The following is a 22,551-nucleotide window of genomic DNA, read 5'->3' on the forward strand; positions in this document are numbered from 1 at the left end:
TCAAGATGGAAATCTATCAACAATTTAAGCAAAAAGCAGCGGCTACCGAACCTAAAGAAGTGATGAACAGCTTTTTCCACTCTGCTTTTGATTGCGGACTCTTTGAGGCCATTGCGAGACTGTCCAAGCAAGCCACAGCCCAGCAGATGAAGACGTGCGCACCAATCTCCTTTTGAGACTTTGGACTCAAGGACTTCTAGCTCATTGCAAAAGTTTTCCACAATTCCTAAAAGTTCCTGGCAAATAATTTGCATAGTTGTCCACTGGAAAAAAGATGGAGTTCACAAAAGAAGGGAAACAGATGCGACCCAAGTAAAAAAGCCACCTGCAAAGCTCTGTACTGGCCATGCTGTAATAGAACTGCAGCAAGTGTTACAGAATGGCTGGAGAGAGATTCTCTCTGATCGTTCTCTTTACCCCACATAAGCCAGGAGGTAAGAAACTTCGTAGCATCTAAAAGATAATCAGAAGATAGGATCCCTTTTGAGTTTGAAATCTGCCCTTTTGGAAAGATTTTTAAGCAGGAAGACAGAAGTATTTCTGCTAAAGTCATCTCTTGCATTCCGTATTGCCTGTCATGCTTGTTAGCAGACACGTTATCTGTTAAAAAACAAGTCAAGCAAATCAACCTCATACACTAGGAGCCACATAGCTTGCAAATATTCCTGTATTCTTCATCACAAATGAAGCATACTAGAAGTTTTAGGACTTTTCTAGGTCTTACCTAAATGCAAAGTGGATAGGTGTAAACTGAAGTCCTCGGGAGGTGCAACTTCTGCAAAGTTGGTACTCAACCAGTGGACCAAAAGACCCCGCAAAAGTATATTTTTGACCTTCATAATCAAACCTTTCTGAATTCTTGAAGTCTCATTATTGCTAATGCCTACCTGGGAAAATAACTTTAAAAGTTATGAGCATCATCTGCTATTTAAACCAACAAACTCATAAGCCACAAATCCTTCTGACATTCAATCAACGTAGAGCCACACTGAAAAGGAGATATACCTGCCCTTTAATGTGAATAAGGTAGCTCAGCAAAATAAGAAGATCTTTGGCAGCTTCAAAGAGATTCCATGAGAGTTGGGCTGTTGATTTAAGAACTAATCTTTTACTAATAAAACCATTCAAAGCTTCGGAATTACCCTCCTCTGGAAAGATCCTCGTTTCCTGTGTAACTTGAACGATGTATCCTTCTATACAATCCAAAACGTGACTCCAGCCACCTGCAAAATTTCTCAGGTGCTGCAGATCGACAATCAGTTGTAACTCCAGCTTCCGGTGCCGATGACGATAATCAAGTGCTTTTTTCCTCTCAACATCCGCACCAATATGAGTTGCTTGATTATCCATAGTGAAATGGGTATAACCCACATCCAAAAAGTGCAAAAAAACTGAGCACAGGTGTGACACAGAGATGTGCCTGTTCCCGAATAAGAGGTCTCCAAACACTGCATAAGGCACCCTGCCCACCTGTCTTTTAATGGTTGAGGTACACTTAAAAAGAAAGTCCAAAAACTCAGGGTCGCTGCAACCTACTGCCATTGATGTTTTGATTAGTTACAGAGTTTCAAAACTTCAAAATTTTATGCTTCAGAAACAACCAAAAGTTCTCTCTCATTTTAGTCAAACACACACGTAATAATGTAAACACCTAATGAAGAAAGTACAAGTTATCAATGAGTTCTGTCACCCAACACAATGCATAAACTCATACCAAACACCCCCTCCTTACCTCTCCAAACGCCATATGAGAACCAAGCATTGGTCAGAGAGGGCAGCTGAAGATGGACAGGTATGACTGAACAACAAAAACAGGTGCGAAACCTCTTATCTTCGATTATGGACAGCAGCAACCAGACCTGGAACCTCCTACAGGATCCACTATGCAGTAAACAACCTTAAACTGCAACCGATCTCAAGTAGAGGGGTCATCTAGGGCAGGAGAAGGTAGGGAGCCAGCAACCAAAGCGCGCACGCGCGAGAGAAATGAAATGAAATAAAATGTTATATTAACGTCTTCAAAAGGTCAAAATGACCTAAAAGACCAAACTGTTACAAAATTGTGAATCTGATACCATGTCTGAGTACAAAAAGACTACAACAAAATACTACTACTACTAGAATCCATCCTCATCTGCACACTCGATGTCGAGAGTATGGCTCGAATCCTCTGCTGTAGTCTCCGTCGATGCTGTGTAGCCCCTCTCCTCAATCGTGGCCGTCTGGATTTCCGTAGCTCCAGTGCTCGGTCGATGAGAGTGCCGGTAGTGGTCGAATGAGTGTGGGCCGAGCTCTGCAATGATGGCTGCTCCTCTCGCTGTCCCATATCTAGTGAAAAGAAATCTGTAATCCGTCTCTGTGACTGTCTCTCTCTAGCTCTCCCCAATAAAGTGTCTCTATAACTAAGTAACTCAAGTAGATATACCCCGAGACATCTCTGATCTTCGTAACTCATGACCCTAGAGAAAGGACCAAAACGAGCAATGGAAATGGTCCCGAATCTCGTAGTACACTGTGCAATGACATATGTAATGTAGCTCTGTCTCTGGGCTCTAGCTGGCATAAGCAGCGTATCCTGCTGTCTGTTGATATCCCTATGAATCGAGTTCTACCAATCTCAATCTCCAGCTGATGTGAGGATGTGTGTATCTGACCAATGGCACACCGCAAACCAAGAGACATATGTGTATCCATGTAGCTGAGTCGAATCACAAACCCATCTCTTGTGAGGTGGAGAAGATGCTCTCTATAGAAAGCTATCTTCGTGCCCAACTCCTGTGGCGGCTCTATCCATGTCCTCCTGGTATCCAGGTGGATCAGGTCCTAACGAATAAGTCTAGTAATCTCCACCCGTGTAAGAGACATCGAGGGTGTCTGAAGAGAGTACTGGAAAGGGGGCAACCTGTCCATGGTGAAGCCATGCATCTGAAACCATGATGTCATTTGTGTATACCAGCATGAAGTGTCCCCCTGAAGAGCTAACTATCTAGAAGACTTAAGGGCCAATCTAGCATATCTGTCTCTAGTAGTATCCCACAAGCTATGCACAAAGGAGACTGATCTGGTACGCGCCTCAATCTCCATAGGAGGGGCAGCTAACTCTGCTCGAATGATAGCGTGGGGTACGGAGGCCTTGGCTTTGGTCAGTCGAGAGATCATAGATACCAAGGGCCTCTCCATACGTCTCCAACCATCTTGGCCTACAGAAGGTCCCCATATCTGCACCGCATACAACATAGCTGAGGCTACTAAAGTATCAAAGAGCCATAACTTTGTCCGAGCTGCCTGGAACTGAACCTGTGAACACACTCTCTCCACGCCTCCCAAGGTGGCATAAGCTCTAATCAGTCTAGTCTCTACTGCTCTCCCCAATAAAAACCTCGGCCCAGTGAAGACAACCCCAAGGTAAGTGTATGCATCTGTATACTCTACAATCTCCTAACCATATGTACGCATCTGATGCCTTCCAATGTTGAAAATGAGCTCCTTGGTCCTAGGTAAAGTCATGGGAAGCTCAAAAATGGAGAGAAATGGGTGAAAATCACAGTTATCAGCCTCCAAAACTGCTCCAAAAAGTCAGTTAAGAGTTTTGTTCTCCCAGACATGGTAAATTGGCCAAAATGTGCAACTTGGCACTCATACATGCAATTTCCCCGCATTGGGCTTCCTGCTTAAAAATCTCTCAATTGGTGCATCAGTTGACTTTGCAGCATAGTAATAAAATGTTCCCCTTGTCATTCTCAATCTAATGACGCGAACCGATTTCATGGCCCAAAATAGCACTTCCCTAAATTTTAGGGGATGCTTCAGTTGGGCTCCCATTGGTCATCTTACCATCAATGCCCACTAGGACCGCATCCAAAAATACAATGTAGCGGAGCTGTCGGGTACTTTCCTTTGGTGACCCCACCTTGATATTGTACCTTTATTGAGTTCACTTCCTAGTATCCACCAACTTGCTAAGTGCGACGGAGGGGACCTACATGATCTTGAACTGAGCCTAGACATCCTTTTACTTTACGAGTTCCAGTGCCAACCAACTTCTCGTCTGCGGGTGAAACTACCGTTCATGTTGGCCATACAATGTCCGACCATTTGCAACTTCAAAAAAAGGGTCTCAAAAATTAAACAAAAATCATTGGAAAGAAACCAACAAGTAAGGTTAGCAATTGCCACATCCTCGTGACTTACCCCCCTCTTGAAATCGCAAACGTTTTCGATTGCATACCATAAATACATGCCATTGATGATCTTGTGTTGTTAGCCCTCTTTTATCATCGCATGTATCCGCAAGAAAGCTCCTAATACATAGATACAAATGACTTAATGAGACCTTCATACAAAATCTATTACACTAAATTCATATGTACATATGATGTGCTAGCTCTATCATTATCCCTCCTTTGCACACGTTGGGTTGAGGCATAAGTAGACTGTAACCCAAGGACCTCAAGGTAAACCTGCAATACATTTGGTAACTCTGACAGTTCATGCTCTTCCATCCACTTTCCATCCATAGGTGGATAGTTCTTGGACTTCACTACATAGTATCTTGCAACCTGTTTACATGTGCAAGAGGCTCTTGCCTCTGCAAACGACCATAATTCCACAACACTGTAGTGTACTACCCCACAACCAAGTAAGCTCAAATTTCAAAATGATTTACCAATGCGTCAAAGAATCCAAGCAATCGCCTCAAAGGATCGGCGAGCAGCATGCCACCTAGCAGACCCGCATCACTCCCGCAGGAGATCTAGTGGCGAGTCTACCACCGTAAGACCTCTCGCTATCTCATCTTGGTTCATACTTGCAAACCCTAATAATGCAGCAGAAAATCAACCCTAAATTTGACCACTTTTTGGCCGGGCAAACATGGGGAATTTCCTGTCTCTCCTGTGAAGAGGAACCCTCTTCCATAATGCCCTTCCCTTTGTCGGCCATAGTATAATCCCGCGTTCCTGTACTTTGTGTCTTTAACCAAAACAACCGACGCACACTTCTTGAAGACAAAGTGATTGATACCCCGGCAATGGAACCTTAAAACCGGCCCGTAGGGCGGTAGGCTTTGGCTTTCACCCGAAATTCTTTACTTTACTTTAGACACACACACAGAGTACTTTGCAAAAGGAAACTGCGACGGAAATCAACACTTAAGCACACATACGGCTCGGAAGCTAGAATGCTCCGAGCAAACGCTGACAACCTGTAAGCCCCAAAATTGGCGCCCCTTCCGGTATTTCTTTATACTTTGAGAGGGTAAATTAGTAGAGTCCTGGGAATTCTTTACCTGTATTCATGTAGTGTCTGTGTCAATATAGTAGTAAGCTCCTCCAGAGGTCGCCCTAGCTCCTCTGTGCATAGGCGTCTGTAGATCCCATCTATGTATACAGAGTCCGTCTCCCGCGTGAAGGTGTAGCGAGTAGGGGCTGTTGTCTGTAGCCTGTGTGCTACACTAAACTGAAAAGAGATGGTCATCGACACAAGAGCATGATCCACTGCCACACCAACTGGTCTGGGTCCAACCGTGAGATCCTGGATACTAGAGATGAGGCTCGGCTGTGCCATGACATAATCCACTGTGCTGGCTCCATGTCTGTATGGAAAGCATGTAAAACCCCCGAAGCGGGAAATCTCTGTAGGCCATTCAAGATGGCCAATCCATGTGCAATCCCCATGTCTATCAAGTGTCGTCCATAGTCAGTGTGTTCTCCATCTTGTGATAGTCTGGATCGGCCTGTCTCTGCAGCATCCAACTCTCTCAACATCTCCTCTGAAGTATCATAAAATGCTGTCTGATGATGGGCAATCCTAGCATTGAAATCCCCTAGAATGATGATGTCACCATCTCTAGAGAACTCCCATATGTCATCATCCAAAATAGAGAAAGGGGATTGTCCTCAGGGTGGTGCATACACTGACGTGCTCGGGGGAAAGTAGCAAATAGCAACGTAAAGATATATGTCTGTCTCTGCTCTCAGTCTCACCCACATGTACCTAGATTGCTCATCTCTGCGGGCTATATGTATCAATGGCTGCAACTCCTCCCTGAATAACACTGCCACTCCTCCTGATCCCCGCCCTCTGTGGTCTGATCGTGTCTCCTATCTATAGGCAGTCTCCCATCTATATCCACGAGGCATAGACTGCCCAGGGGCCTGATGTGTCTCAGAGTAGAAGACGATGTCTCTTCCCCTGAAACTATCCTCAAAGGCGCCCACATCAAGTCGCATAGATCCATTACAATTCCACGTGGCAACTTTGAGTGTAGTCCCATGGGTCTCGCACCGTCATGTGGAGTGCCGCTCTACAATCACAACCTAGCCATCTCTGTAAAAGGCCGTCTTTCCCTTCTCCCTTGCCGCTTGAATCTCTGGCATTACCTCTCTCATATGCGCAAGCTGTGTGAGAGTGAGGTCATCTCCAAGGAATATGCCCGCTTTCTTTAGTGTAGGACGCTTCTTCAAGAAGTCCTTCTTTGCCTCCATGGATGGGAAACAGATGATTAAAGCTCTCCCATTTGAGCTCTCCCCAGTGCCTTGTGTCTTCTTCCCCACCCTCCATGCCTTTGTATGAGTAGCCTCACTACCCATCGGAGGGAGAGAGAGAGAGAGAGAGAGAGAGAGAGAGAGAGAGAGAGAGAGAGAGAGAGAGAGAGAGAGAGAGAGAGAAATGAAATGAAAGGAAATGTTATATTAACGTCTTCAAAAGGCCAAAATGACCTATGAGACCAATCTGTTACGAAATGGTGAATCTAATACCATGTCTGGGTACAAAGGAACTGGATACTACAATTAGAATCTATCCCCATCTGCACTTTGAATATCGAGAGAGTATGGCTCGAATCCTCTATTGTAGTCTCCGTCGATGTTGTGTAGCCCCTCTCCTCAATCGTGGCAATCTGGATCTCCGTAGCTCCAGTGCTCGGTCGATAAGAGTGCCGGTAGTGGCCGAATGAGTGTGGGCTGAGCTCTGCAATGATGACTGCTCCTCTGGCTGTCCCATATCTAGTGAAAAGAAATCTGTCTCTGGGACACTCTCTCTCTCTATCTCTCCCCAGTAAAGTGTCTCTATATATATAGCTAAAGACATCTCTGATAACTCATGACTCTAGAGAAAGGACCGAAACCCTCTCTGAATAAGCAATGGAAATGGCCCCGCATCTCATAGTACACTGTGCAATGATATATGTAATGTAGCTCTATCTCTGGCTCTAACTAGCATAAGCTGGATATCCTGCACTGTGCAATGATATATGTAATGTAGCTCTATCTCTGGCTCTAACTAGCATAAGCTGGATATCCTGCTGTCTGTTGGTATCCCTCTAAATCTACCAGTCTCAGTCTCCAGCTGATGTGAGGATGTGCGTGTCTGACCAATGGCACACCGCAAACCATGAAACATATGTGTGTCCATGTAGCTCGGTCGAATCACAAACCCATCTCCTGCGAGGCGGAGAAGATGCTCTCTATAGAAAGACATCTTCGTGTCCAACTCCTGTGGCGACTCTATCCATGTTCTCCTCGTATCCAGCTGGATTGGGTCCTGGCGAATGATTCTAGTAATCTCCACCCGTGTAAGAGACATCGAGGGTGCTTGAAGAGAGTACTCGAAAGGGGCAGCCTGTCCATCGTGGAACCATGCATCTGAAACCATGATGTGATCTGTGCATACTAGCATGAAGTGTCCCCTGGAAGAGCTGATTGTCTGGAAGACTCAAGGGCCAGTCTAGCATATCTGTCTCTAGTAGTATCCCACAAGCTGTGCACAAAGGATACATCTGGTAAGCGCCTCAATCTCCATAGGAGGGGAAGCTAGTTGTGCTCGAATGATAGCGGGGGGTACGGAGACCTTGGCTTTGACAGTCGAGAGATCATAGATACCAAGGACCTCTCCATACGTCTCCAACCATCTTGGCCTACATAAGGTCCCCATGCATGCACCCCATACAACATAGCTAAGGCTACTAAGGTATCAAAGAGCCATAACTTTGTCCGAGGTTTCTGGAATTGAACCTGTGAACACGTCCTCTCCAAGCCTCCCAAGACCACAAAAGCTCTAGTCAGTCTAGTCTCTGCTGCTCTCCCCAAAGAAAATCTCGGCCCAGTGATAACAATCCCAAGGTAAGTGTATGCATCTGTATAGTCTACAATCTCTTGACCATATGTGAAAGCCAGAGCTGATCTCCTAATCCACTGTGGTGTGGTGTTAAAACTTAAACACTATCACCTTGGTTTTACCAAGGTTTACAGACAATCCACTATCCTCTGCAAATTTGTCCAATTGTCGCTGCATACCCTCTGGTGAGTCAGAGAACAACACAATATCATCAGCATATAACAACAACGGGATCCGCGTCGATGCGAGTTGGGCACCTCTATCATCCTCTCTGTCAATGTAATAAGACACCTCATCAACATACATACCAAATAAGTAGGAGACAATGGGCAACCATGTTTCACCCCAATGGTGGAGTGAACTAAATCAGATATCCCCTCCGCAGTGCGTACATGTCCCATCACTGATCTGTATAGAGCCATAATCCCCCAAATCAACACTATGGGCACCCCCATCTCCTGCAGTCTGTGCATCAATCTACCTCTCGGTACCATGTCAAATGCTTTGCGGAAATCCACAAAGCTACAATAAATCCGTCTCCCATGTGACCTGCCCTACTCAATGATGGCTCTGAGTGTCAGAATATGATCAAGAATAGAGAAACCCCTCCTGAAACCGGCCTGGCCCTTTGCTCGTACACCCTCACCCTCTGCCCAATTACTCAACAGCTGCTCAAGAATGGATGCCTACAACCGTGCCAATGTGTGCCCAATCAAATAGTGCGGTAATTCCCAGGCTCTGTAGGATCACCTGTTTTGAAGATAGGCACAATAGTAGACAATCTCCAAGTCTCAGATAGCCCCTCACACATGGCACAATTGAACACTGCAAGAACCTCTAACAACATATCTCTAGCATGTGTAAAGTGCTCTGTTACTAGACCATCATGATCATATGCCCAGTTGGTCCTCATCCTGTCAATGGCTCTCTTTATCATCTCAATGGTAAAGAAGGTGCTAGTAGGTGGGCATGGCTCTGTAGGATCTGGAAGGGGGTCCTGTCCATGAACCGTATATAACAATGAGGCATACTGGCCCCACACATCAGGAGAAGTAATCACCGAGGGAGGGGAGTGCTCATGAAAGAATCGCCATGCCTCTCCTGAGTCTCTGCTCAAGAACACCCGATACAAGTCTCGCTCCATGTGGGCCAAGTAAGCTCGTTTCTTTCGTCGCACAAGGCGTCGGAAAGCAATCCAAGATTGTCTATAAGTGATGACTCCTAAAAGAAGATCCCTCTCAAGCTGGGCTCTCATCTCTCTGCACTCCTCATCATACCGACTATTCTGGGGCAAGCTCCCAGAATATAGCCTCCGACCCGGCCGAGTGTGCGGGTATGCCTCTGATGCTGCACCATGCAGTGTCTCAGTCAGTAAAGTGGTGCACTCCTCCATTGAGAGGCCAGGACCAGCTATGCATAGACGGCTATAGATCTCCTCTATATAAATTGAGTCAATCTCTGGTGTAAATGTATAACGGGTATGTGACCTACCTCCTAATGTCTGGGTTGTACTATACTGAAATGAAACAGAAAATGTCAAAATTGCATGATCCACTGCTACGCCCACTGGTTTGGCTCCCACTATGAAATCCTAAATACAAAGAATAAAACTCGGTTGTGCCATAACATAGTCCACTGTACTGGCCCCGTGTCTATGTGAAAAGCATGTGAAACCGGTTGCTCCAGGAAATCGTTGTAAACCATCAAGTATGGCTAACCCATGTGCAGTCGTCATCTCCGTGAGGTATCTCCCAAACTCAATCTGCTCTCTGTCATGTGAGGATTTGTCAAGCCCTAACTCACCCACATCCAGCTCTCTAAGCATCTCATCTGAAGTGTCGTAGAAGACTGTGTGAGAGTTGCCCGTTCGGGCATTGAAGTCCCCTAGGAGGATGATATCACCATCCCTAGAAAACTCCCATATATCATCTAGTATAGAGAAAGGCGATTGTCCTCTGGATGCAGCATATATTGACGTACTGGGGGGGGGGGGGGGGGGGAGTAACATATGGCAATGTATAGAGATCGGCATGTGTCAGTTCTCAGCCTCACCCACATGTATCTAGCATGATCATCTCTCCGTACAATATGTAGTAGTGGCTGTAACTCCTCCCTAAATAGCACTGCTACTCCTCCTGAACCTCTACTCGCATGCTCAGATCTCGCGACTGTCCTGTGGGCTGTCTCCCATCTGTATCCCACCACATGTGGCATAAGCTCTCCGGGGGCCTGATGAGTCTCTGAGAAGAAAACAATGTCCCTCTCTCTGAAATTGTCCTCAAAGGCACCAACGTCCAACCTCATAGATCCATTACAATTCCAAGTAGCCATCTTCAGTGTGGTCCCATAGGTCTCACACCGTCATGTAGAGCGCCGCTCTACAATCACCACCCGACCATCTTTGTAAAAGGCCATCTTTCCCTTCTCCCTTGCCATCGTAATCTCTGGCAATATGTCTCTTATAGGGGCAAGCTGTGAAAGAGAGAGACCATCACCGAGAAAAATACCTATCTTCTTGAGAGTAGGCTTCTTTCTCAAGAATTCCTTCTTCTCTTCCAAGAAGGGGAAGCGTAGTATGAGAGCTCTCCCTTTCACTCTTCTTGCCCACTCTCCATGCCTTTGTGTGTGAAGGCTTGTCCACCCCCATCATGGATGTGAGGCTTGTGACGTCTTTTTCCACATTGTTTATGTCCTTGAGGCCGGTTACCCTCACATGCAGGGCCCGCATCCTCCTTCTTTGTTCCTCTTTGAGGGTCATGTTAATAGAGTGGGTGTACAAGGAGCTTCCTTACCTTTACCTTTCTTGGCAACCTCAATCCATTTTTCGGCCTCCTCTACTTTCTTTTGTGTTGCGGAAATGACCGCAGCCCATGACTTCTTTCCCTCACCTTCCTTGATAACCCGTATTTCTTCTCTCATGGTATTCAATTCTTTCATCATGCATGGCTGAATTTCGCCTTCTTCGAGCTGCCAACTTTTTGCTTGTAGATTTCAGATGATGGAATCTTGGATGACCACTTTCTCCTCGAGCGAAGCGATCCTCCTACACATGCCATCTCTTTCTTCGGTCCATCTTTGAAGAATAGTGCTCCTCTCCTTCCTCCACTCTTCAACTTCGTTTCTCCATTCTCTCATTTCCTTCTGTATTGCCGACATCCTTTTCCCTGTCCGCATGAAAGAGGCTTTGTGGGCGGTCGGCGAGGGATGAGTCTTCTTACACGTGGAAGAAGCCGTTGGCAATTCTTCAACACTTCCCATATTGAGAGAGAGAAGAAGAAGAAGAAGAGTCTAAAACAACAAAAAAATGTAAGAAACCCTAAAAAACAGCAACAAACACTTGTGAAACCTTTAAAAACAACAAAACACAAATTTGAACCCTAAAAATTAGTAAAACACAGTGGCGAAACCCTCAAAAACAACAAGAAACAGTGACGAAACCCTAAAAAACAGCACAAAAACAGTTTCGAAACCCTACAAACAATAAAAAAAAATAGTGACGAAACCCTAAAACGAGCCAAAAGGCAATTTCGAAACCCTAAAAACCAGCAAAGAAGAAGTGGCAAAACCCTAAAAACAGTGAGAGACCCATGTGTGTGTGTGTGTGTGTGTGTGAGAGAGAGAGAGAGAGAGTATATATACGTCTCTAAAAGGCCAACGTGATAACTGCATCTTACCTCGATGGTAGTGGCTAGTGGGGATTGTTTCCCGCAGGATGGCTGCTGGGAGTCTCTCGAGCTGCAAGAGAAAGAACCCAAAACATCTCTGACTCTCAAATTGTATTACTCTCTTTGGGGCCCAAAGCCCTCCCGAAACAAGCTCCCCTGAATATCATAATACACCATCCATCTGCAAATGTAATGCTCCTCTGCCCGTGCAGCATGGCTCCCTCTCACAAAGGGGTGAGTTGATTTGCTTGTGAAACAGGTGTTCCCTTGGAGAATCGCATCTTTTCAGCGTGGTAAAGTAATACTCCAGCTTGAGTTGCCGGCCTTCAATTCAATGCTTGTTGCTTTGGCTATGTCGACAACAGTAAGCCTTTGGATCGTTATCTTTAAACTTTGCTGATCATTGTAAATTCCATGTTATTCCTTGTCCAATTCCACCTCTCAAGCCTCTAGCATCCTCCCACGACAATAAATGTGCACTTTGAGCTCTTCCTCAACTCTTCTGCTTGATAGCACTTCTTGGAATAATGTTACCCTTTGATAGATTCAGTTCCCTTCATGGATAATTTCTGTCAGTTGTTGTAACCATATGAAGGCATGTTAGATCCCATCTCCATTATCTTAACCCACATGGGGTAATCTCCTCCTTGGCTAGTAACGATGATTTCCTAAATTCACAAAGAAATTTGCAACATTGGCTTCCTAAGGCAAGGGCTTTTGTTGGAACAGCGGTGGTAGTGACAGAAACATTTCAATGCTGCATTATCCAAAGCCACAATGGTTGCAGTTAAAGGTTTCAGACAGCTTCTAAAGAACTAAGAAAGGGGCGGGAAACAGCAAAAAAGACTGAAAACAGAGTCTTTAACAATACTTTATTAGGGCTCGCTTCACCAAAATGGGCTAATTATATTAGACAACAGTTATCGAAATGTGTGTGTGAAAAAAAAGCCAGTAATCAGCTGCTGAAGTTGCAATCTTAAATGAAATTTCCCAAGAAGCAAAATTTAACCTGAGAAGCCAAAGAAATGCCTTCAAGCATCTCATGAACATGTCCAACTATAATTAAAAAGATGTTTATTAAAAAAGTTTCACCTACCAAACAAAAACTTGGATCAAGTTCACCAAAGATTTAAGCATGCTTGCACATAGTTATGTATAGCCAAGGAAATCTACCTTTGTAAACTTTTTCAAAATTGCTTAAAGGCCGTCTGAAAGAGACACACTGCTGTCTAATTAATCCAATGCTTTCTGTTTGGTAGTCAAACATCAAAGAATACGGCACATTGCTCAGCTTCCATAATGAGAAATACTCCCTGCACAGGTCCCTCCAGTGCATGAGGCGCTCCATTTTATCATTCTCCACATTCTGAAAAACCAGAACAACGGTCAAAGAAAGTGAAGAACAAATTGCAGCATGAAAATCTCTTATCAACCAGAAGGTGAGAAGGCCTACTTCTGTATTTATTACTGCTAAGACTTCCCTTTGTAATCCTTCTCTTGTCAGTAATCCAAAATCAGTCTCAGAGATGCTCCTTTTGTACTTTTGTAATACTTTACATAGAGAGTGTTGTTGGTAAACCCCAGACTGCAAGAGTCTTGAAATAAACATGCTGGAAATTGGAAGCTGCAACTCAGTCTGGTCCACCAAGAGGAACCACAGCCCCAACATCAGAAGCCGCATACACAGAACATAAAACTCACCATGAAAAAGTTGAACGCCACATAATCATACAATACAACAGATCTGAAAAGCTTACCTTGGAGCCTGTGTTAAGACTCTCAAGGAAAAGGATAAGTTCCTCCCAATCATCACCAGGCCATTGGAAAAGTTGATCTTGCAGCTCCGCGTCCAAAAGTTCACATGATTCTATAAGTTCTTCCCTAATGTAAAGGCCTAACTCTCCGTTAGATTGCAATTAACAATATAAGAAACACAAACTTGCCCCTATAAAAACATTCTCTAAGCAAAAAAAATCATGTGAAACCTTAGTGAACTCCAAAAACTTCAGAACCTTGTCTACAAACCAGTTCTTCTCCAGAGCATTGGAAAACCTCTGACTGACATTTCGGCCACAACAGCAACAAGCATAAGCACCGTTGCCATTGTACAGCCATCAACAGATTCGGTCTGACCAAGTCACAAATCGAAACTTTCTTGAGATGCGGTATACTGAAGAATCCAAAAAAGAGTGGTTTATCCGGACATAGGGCAGACCCAACTGTAATATATGATCCTATCTATATGAATAATCCAGCCAGGTGCAATTCTGTGCAAACTGCAGGCCAGGACAGGAGACAGTATCCCCTAGTTCTCAGACGGTTGGTAAGTCACAAGCAGCAGGTCACATCTGGTAATCAGTGGCAGGCTGTTGATTGAGTTCATGATTTGTACAACACAAAGCTCAAGATATCTGCTGTTGGGTTTCAAGCCCTGTGTCTAACCTCTATAGGAATCTGCCCTGTCTAGCCTATCACCGAGGAGAATCACACCATCCATATGACAATTGCAAGCAAATGGAGAGACCCTCTTATCTCCATGAATTCCGAATGATCATGCATAAGGACTCCGTCCCTCATGAGATCATCACGGCTGAACTTGCAGCTACCCTGATTCACGTAGAGAAGCTAACCAGAAGAAGTGATAGTTCATGTTCACTGCCCGTTAGTGAATCTTTTGAAGTATCACTTTTATATAACTAAAACTCATGTACAAACATAAAAGAGTTCAGCAAATATCAGAAATTTGCAGGTTTTAGGTCGTTGTGGCTTCTTCATGATGTTTGATGCAATTTTCTGCCCTTGTTTAGCCTTCTTTGTGTGTAGTCGGGCCATGGCAACCTACTGTTCGCAGCAATTTTTCACATAGTGACGAAAAGATTCAAAATTTGATGTCTTCAAAACTTTTCTTTTAGAAATTTCAAGAAAAAATGTTTTCAAAATTTAATGTCTTCAAAACTTTTCTTTTAGAAATTTCAAGAAAAAATGTTTTCAAAATTTGATGTCTTCAAAACTTTTCTTTTAGAAATTTCAAGAAAAAATTGGTGGCTTGAAAGCCAAGATAGTCTCTTACTGGAGGGTATAGGATATGGAAACTTGGTGTAGAGTAAGTTGTGAAGGCTTACATGTTTTGTGGCATATACACACTTTGAAATTGTGGTTTTAAAGAATCGATTGGTGAAGGGGGAAGCTATTTTCCTCAAGTACATTGGTTGGCGTGTGTAGTGATTCCATGCTAGGGCAGGTGCTTCCTAGTTTCCATGGTGGTCTTTTGGGTGGGCATGTATTTGAAAATTCCCAAGGAGTCGCTTGTATTTGCATTGTGGTGTTGTCAGAGTTATTTTGATAAAGTTTGTGGTGCTATATTTGCATCTTGAGCACTATTGGAAGACATTGCTATTTAGGTGTCCATTGGTCTTATTTGCCCAACAATGTTTTGGTGCCCGCCAACGAGGAGTTGCTTCAAGTTACCTTCAATTTACAAGTTTTGGGAGCCATGTCGATTAGTTTTCTAGAGTTTCATGAAAATTAAAATGAGAGTGCTAAAGGTTTCATTGAGGAAATGGAGTTTGCTTGCCTTCATGCTAACAAGCAAAACCCAGCATTGGTACTACAAATCTTCTACTTCTGTTTGAAGGGAGATGCTAGAGAATAGTTGGAAGACTATAGATGTCATCTTGGTCTGAGCTTCATAGCTTCAATACGGATAGACTACCACCCTTTCAGTATTGCTGAAATGCGCCATCTCTTCATCTGTGTCAACTTCACGCTCAATGGGAAAGATCTCGGCAGAGATTTAGGATCACATGATCGCCAACCCTCATGTAACCTCACAGAACTACTAGCACAAGATCTCTAAGCTTTACAGGTGGGAGTCAAGGCTCCCACCTACAGTAGCTATCAATCCTCTTCCACCACCAACCATTTCCAGATTCACTTTGAGTACCTCGAAAAGCACCAAGGTGGTGTTTGATTCTTCCGCATCTCTCGAACTCTTATCATTTTCAGAGAGACATGCTACACTATACCTCAGGTCTCTTTACCCTCTATCCCCTCACACAAAGCACATGTTTCTATTTTTGCACTTGTGACATGCACTACTACGTCCTCTCACACTGTTGCACCTACTTCTCCATCTTTGGAACGCAAAAATGTCATCACCTTATCCCAACTGACAAACGCTTCACACAATCACGATTTACTCCACCTCTGCTACTTCATCCACCTCAACTAAACTATTTCACACATCGTTGCCAACCCACTTACAGTACCCACTTCCACTTGGCCTTCCTTCACTCCGGCTACTATCTCTCCTAACACCAATCCATTCGTTTCTCTTCTGTTTAGTTATGTTGCACAACCTACTTCTAGCCATGGTGTTCCATCCATAGAGTCTTTACCTATCCTATATAGAGGCCAATGATGTGATTTTCCAACAAAGCAAGACGTGCAATTGCGACGAGTGACACGCAGACGATTTTGTCAATTGGATCCACCAACAGATTCAGCCATAGTCAAGTAGTCACTGAGGAGATGCGCTAGAGACTTGAGCGCCCGCTCCTAAAGGTAGCTGCCCAATGAGGATGGTTTGAGTCCTAATTTCTTCTTGGAATATTCGGAGCTGCTTGGCCTTGACCTTTGCAGTGCACAAGAAACGGAAATGCCAAAAACGAAAACAGAAAAACCAGAGTTTCAAAGTTTCAATCGAGGTCGAAAAGGTCAAGATACAGTATTTCTTTTAATTACAAAATTAACTTAGTGTACAACTTTTATATTATAGGACTTGAACATACACGAAGCCACCCAAAATACCTACAAGACATAATAAGTGTCTTCAAAAGCCATAAAAGTCACTCTCAAGTACTCGTTAAACCTTGGTGAGAGAAAAATGAAATGAAATGAAATGTTATATGAAACGTCTCTAAAAGGCCAAAATAACCTATGAGAACCCCAAAAGTTACATCTCTGGAGAATCTTATAAAATATCTAGAAAAACAAAACTAAAAAAATCAAGATAGAACTATAGGGCACTATGAGGGGGGTGACTTCCTAGGAGCTCTCTAGCAAAAAAACAAAGATACAATCTCATGAGAAATCAAGAGGGTATAAAACATCATCGTCGTCGTCAGCGTCCTAGGATGTCCAGCCTCTAACATCGATCACTGTCGAATCTCGTCAATGTCCTCCATGGTAAGTACAATAACTTCATGTCTCCTGTGATGTAGTTAAGTAGTCCTGATCTTCTGTTGTAATCTCCATCGATGTCGTGATGCTCCTCATAGTCGTGCGCGTTTGGATCTCTCGATCTCAAGGGCTCAATCAATCAATGTACCTCTGGTACAAGTGAACTCTAAAATCTGTTGTGGTGGCAGCTCTTATGGCTACATGGTAGCTAGTCTGAAGAAGTCAGTGGTCTGTCTTTGGGACTCTCTCTGTCACAAGACGGGCACCACGTGCCAATAGAAAAGAACAGACTAAACAGACTTTTAGCACTTCAATAACAATTGAACTGAGAGAGAGAGAGAGAGAGAGAGACGACACGCGACACAGAGTGGCGGAATTCCACCCCAAAGTGTATTGGCCCCAAACCTTGGCACCCCTTTCGGTATTTCTTTATATTGCATCAACACAGTACAAGCCGGTACTCCAGACTCTGCACCTTCTCCACGAAGCATGCCAAAGAATGAGCCCATGGCCTCATATTTAAAGGCCCTAGGCCCCAAAAGCAATTTACATGAAAAGCCTTCAAACTCAAAAGCTTCTAGTCCAAAAGCAATGCCAAAAAACTACCAGTGCGATTCGCGAAAATCAGGACAATTGCCACGTCAACAACACAAATCGCAAAAATCTGTACGGCCTACCACGTCAACACTGTCAGCGTAATATCCGGAGCCTCCGTTCGGCTGCCACGTCCTCAGTTGATGCGCAATCCTTTGTGCGTGTGTGTGTGTGTGTGTGTGGGTCTTGCTTTATTTTAATTCCTTTATGTCATTGGGGCCCCATCGGACGGTGTCCCCATAAGTTGGTAGGACTTCTTCTTCTGTTACTTGTTCTTCTTAGAATTTAGGCCCCTCAGCTAGGATCTGCAAGTTGACTCCATTCTTCAGGGCTTTGACACGTCAACACTTTGTGACATCCCCCCTTCTTGAAAGAAAGTAATCGTCCGCGATTACAGCATATCTGCAAAACAACTCAAGTTAGCTCAAAAATTTCCGAGGGACAATCAGTTTGCTCTTTTTTTTTTTGTTAAGGAGTTGGCTTCTCCTTTCGTCCAGTTCAGAACTCTTGATATGCTGGCGTAGTGAAATTAGCCATCACACCCAGATTGCAATGATCTTCCACGGGTGTCTTGATGCACTAAAATTACATACCCAGGCAGTCTCATCCAATTAGAAACATTCAGCAAATGGCACATCATAATGCAACAAAATTGCTTACATATGCATGTTACAACACATAGAAACGTAAAGTCGCCGATGAACACTCCCCCCGCAAATAACCATCCGGGTCCGGGCCATATGTGTTGTTCAACGACTCCCTTATCACTCCTCCCACAAATAATCTAAAAAGGTCCAAGCCATGAGATATAGAGGCCTTTTGTCACGATTGTGACTATGTTAACAGCATTACATCTACTCCTAGTTGCAGATACGCAAAGTGCCATGCCAAGGAAGACCGCTACGCTTGGATAGTCACACCCCTTCGCCCAAGAGACGTGCCTCTTCGCAAAAAGCCACACTCCTTCGACGACTGGTCACACCCCTTCGCTCTACGGCTGCAACTCTTCGCCCAATGGTTGCAACTCTTCCCCGAAAGGATGTGTCTTTACGTCTAAAGTCATGTCTCTTCACCAGGAGACATGTCTTTTCATTTGTGTCTCTTCGTCTCCTATATAAGGAGCCTATTATACTCAGTTTTCATTCAGTCATTCACTCCATCAATCAACAATCAACACAGAGTCTTCTGAGTCTTGTTTCTGAGTACAGTTCAAGTTTGTTAAGTCTTAATCATGAGTTTAAGTACTTAATTAAGGATTAGTACCTAGAATCCTTACAGTGATATCAGAGCAATTTTTTTTCTCGAAACCCGAAGGTTGTGAGCCTCTCACCCTCGCCGCTACCCTCTCCCGCCCTTCCCGGAGTTGCATGGAAGCAAAAGAAAGATGGATTGCAGATTGCGATGCCGGTGTTTAACCCCCTGATGTAACCCTCTCCCGCAACCTCATCCAGACACACATGCACCCTTTGGTGGCTGATTTGCGAGCAACTGCTTACCCCGGCTGAGATGGAGTGGTGGCCGCAGATTCCCCATTGCATGCTCCCGTGCCCTTAGGTGTCGACCCAAGCTGGCTGAATCGCTGGGTTGCATTTCGCTGGAGACTACTCGCATCGCATCTTCTCCCAAGCGTTGCAATCTTCAAGCGGCAGCTAGATTCTCCAAGCCTTGGAATCTCCAAGCGCCAGCAATTCATCAAGCAGCAAATAATTCTACGGAAGGCAAGGCAGCAACGTAACATTTTTTATTAAATCAACCAGCACTGGAGTTTTTAAGTGGCCACCCATTAATTTATAGTTGGCTGGTCACCCAATAGTTGCAAGTGGGCACCCTCTTGGTACCAAACGTTTTAAAAAAAAACGTCAGCCAGCCAGCCTTTAACAAAAGCGTACAAACCAACCAGTGCTTGCATAAAAAGAAGGCAACGTAAGAAAAATTCAGCACCCCCACGAATTCAGCCAGCATAAGCTTTTGGGGCAACAGCGAATCAGGAAAACAAAACCCAGCATGGATACAATAGATTTGAAAGTCCCATTACCCCGGATATTGGTAATCACCCACCCTTAGCCCACAACATGGTTTCGCTACCCCCTTGGTGCCTGGTTTGCAAATGAGCACAGCCCAACAATGGTTCAACACACTCTCTTCTCCTATTGTTACATAATCGGCGATGGAGACAAGATGGCGACGACAATATATTAGCGAAGATCCGATAGCAGTTTTCAAAAAGGAGATGGCAGCAATTTCATCAAGCCTCGCATCGATTCACACTCACTTGGATCAGATGCAAATGCAAACCTCTTCTCGGAGTCAACCAACAACTTCTCGGACAATAGATGCATCTTCTTCCGACGCTTCAGTGGTCGACCAGAAAGAACCACTTAAACCTAAGCCTTCAGAACCGAAATTTTCTCACCCAAAGCATGGTTTCTCAGAGACAACTAGACGCAAAGTACCTTCATGCGAGCAGCAAAAGTCTCAGCATGAATATTCTTGGAAATGCTACAATTCTAAGCAACCAACTTCTTATCGGAATTGGCAACAGAAGCAGCAATATGAAGCTTCCAATGGATCATCAGCAATATCAAGATGGGCTTACCTAGTGGCACATATATCTGACCCTAGTCGAGTACTCGATCGTGAATGCCGCGACGCTGGACAAGTTCCCCCTCGCGAGCCATGCCCTACATTTAAGTCTTTCTTATCTGATGGTGGTCAAGTCGAAGATTTATTGATCCTTTCCTTGTACAAGAGGATCCTTCAGAGGTATAAGAGACGACAACTCCCTCAACCTCCCCCTTCTCAATTGGAAGCCTTAATACCCGCTGAGAAAGCTGAAGATTCAGAAGGTTACAATTCTTGTCTGACAACGGACAAGCACATAAACCTCTCTATGGTCGTGATCCAGGCAAAAAAAGTCACCTCATCACCGCCCTTGCAGAATACAATCTTTGTTTCTGAACAGATACCAAATGCAGTGGTGAATGATAATTTTTCAAACTTGAAGACTCCAATCTTTGCCATCAACGGTGCAAAGGATAAAGCAGATACAGATTCTTACAACACGACTTCAGTCGCTGCAATTGAATCTTTGGAAATAATTTGTTCCACAAATAAATCTTTACAGATGGATATACCTTTAAACACTACTCTGTCTCAGTCTATGACATCCCTTCACGAGGATTTTACTGTTCCGGATAAACCAATGGAATACCTTACAGATTTCCAACCAGTGGTTATCACTCAACAGAAAACTCAAATCAGTTTACCAATAATTTCACTCGAAGCAGATACAGATTCAATCTTTTCTTGGACAAAGCTCGAAGTTACAAATAACTTTGACAAAGGTACTTATCAAGTTGCAGATATCATCAGTTTTCAGTTTGGCAAAATAGTCATGGTCAATAACAGTGCCATGAGATGGGACTTAGTCACACCCCTTCACTCTATGGGTGTGACTCTTCGCCCAATGGTTGCAGCTCATCGCCGATAAGATGTGTCTTTACGTCTAAAGTCATGTCTCTTCACCAGGAGACATGTCTTTTCATTTGTGTCTCTTCGTCTCCTATATAAGGAGCCTATTGTACTCAATTTTCATTCAGTCATTCACTCAATCAATCAATCAACACAGAGTCTTCTGAGTCTTGTTTCTAAATACAGTTCAAGTTTCTTAAGTCTTAATCATGAGTTTAAGTACTTAATTAAGGATTAGTACATAGAATCCTTACACCTTTTACAACCAAACGCCCCCCAAACCGCAGCCTGCGTCTTTTGGAGGTGCTGAGAGTAAGAACTGTTCAAACTTCTTAATACTCCCCCCGTAAATAACCATCCAGGTCCGGGCCGTGAGTAAAAACAACACTTTTCAATCATTCAATACTCCCCCCGCAAATAACCACAAGGGTCCGGGCAATGAGTATGAATGAGCAAGCATTCTCAAACATCATTTGTCACTACTCCACCCGGGAGTAAAATCACCAATCAATGAAACTAGTATTAAAACCAAAGTCAAACATTTCAAATCCGCACCAAAACATGTTCAAAACAGATACCATCCATTTCAAACAAATTCCAAACAGGATCACCAAACAAGTTCTCAAACAGATTTCAAAGTCGACTGACTTTCCATCCTGAAACCTGCACCAAAAATTAGGGTTAGGTTCATTCCATAAGGTCGTAGCCGAGCACAGCATGGTCCATCAGCTCTTGGACAGACAGTGTTTCTTTGGCGGCGATGGTAGTCCCAAGATAGCAATCGCATTGGACCTCCAAGGTCATCTGCTAGTGAAGAGACACCTGGTGAGAGATGTCCAAAAACTTCAAGTCGTATTTTGCCAGGGTTTTCATGGCAAGCATGATACCCCACTCTGCCAAAAGTTGCACTCCGAAGGAAGATGTCAGAAACCATATAATTTCAGGCAAAAATTTTCTTGAAAGCTTGCCAAGTCCTTGGAGTGTACGGCTTGGTAGCTATAGACATCAACATCTGCATGGCACAGCTTCTGAGAAAAACAGTGACTCAAAACAAATCTTGGATCCTTCTCTTGTAAGTGATCTTTATGGCTTATGCCCTGTAAGACATGAGCAGTGAAGACAGGATGTGCGATGAAGTAAGGGTGGGAGTGACTAATAAGTCCGGGGTCCGACCCAAAGATACTTCAAATAAAATTCCAGTAGTCTCTGGTTTGCTATGTCTGCTCTTTGGAAGGACCGGTATGCTTTCAGAAAAGCACACGCCTGATGCTCTGATACCACTGTCACAAGACGAGCACCACGTGCCAATAGAAAAGAACAGACTGAACAGACTTTTAGCACTTCAATAACAACTGAACTGAGAGAGAGAGAAGAAGAAGAAGAGAGAGAGAGAGAGAGAGACGACACTACGACATGCTTAAAGATCTAGCCGACAAGGAGTTGAACTCAAGACCTGTTATTCAAGAGGGAAATGGCATAACCAATCTACCACACTTGGGTGATAGAAAGGTTATACCATTTTCCT

At 44.1% G+C, this 22,551-nt stretch overlaps 1 protein-coding gene across 7 annotated transcripts in view; it reads right to left on the bottom strand.

Moving 5' to 3' along the window:
• SAR1 (SUPPRESSOR OF AUXIN RESISTANCE1) overlaps window positions 1-22,551 on the bottom strand; it is a 208,668-nt gene that overhangs the window by 138,152 nt on the left and 47,965 nt on the right. For 5 of the 7 annotated variants that reach the window (XM_086489273.1, XM_086489276.1, XM_086489275.1 and 2 more), the window contains 7 exons: window positions 13,538-13,661; window positions 13,234-13,416; window positions 12,954-13,146; window positions 1,006-1,535; window positions 725-887; window positions 326-600; window positions 52-236 (listed from right to left, as the gene is read on the bottom strand). In XM_086489273.1, the coding sequence (XP_086345399.1) occupies window positions 52-236; window positions 326-600; window positions 725-887; window positions 1,006-1,535; window positions 12,954-13,146; window positions 13,234-13,416; window positions 13,538-13,661 (1,653 nt within the window). The remainder of the gene's footprint in view (window positions 1-51; window positions 237-325; window positions 601-724; window positions 888-1,005; window positions 1,536-12,953; window positions 13,147-13,233; window positions 13,417-13,537; window positions 13,662-22,551) is intronic. The other 2 variants (XM_086489274.1, XM_086489277.1) reach the window with 1 other exon arrangement.

Source organism: Adiantum capillus-veneris, chromosome 18 (assembly GCF_014529385.1).
Source record: "Adiantum capillus-veneris isolate H3 chromosome 18, ASM1452938v2, whole genome shotgun sequence".
NCBI lineage: Eukaryota > Viridiplantae > Streptophyta > Polypodiopsida > Polypodiales > Pteridaceae > Adiantum > Adiantum capillus-veneris.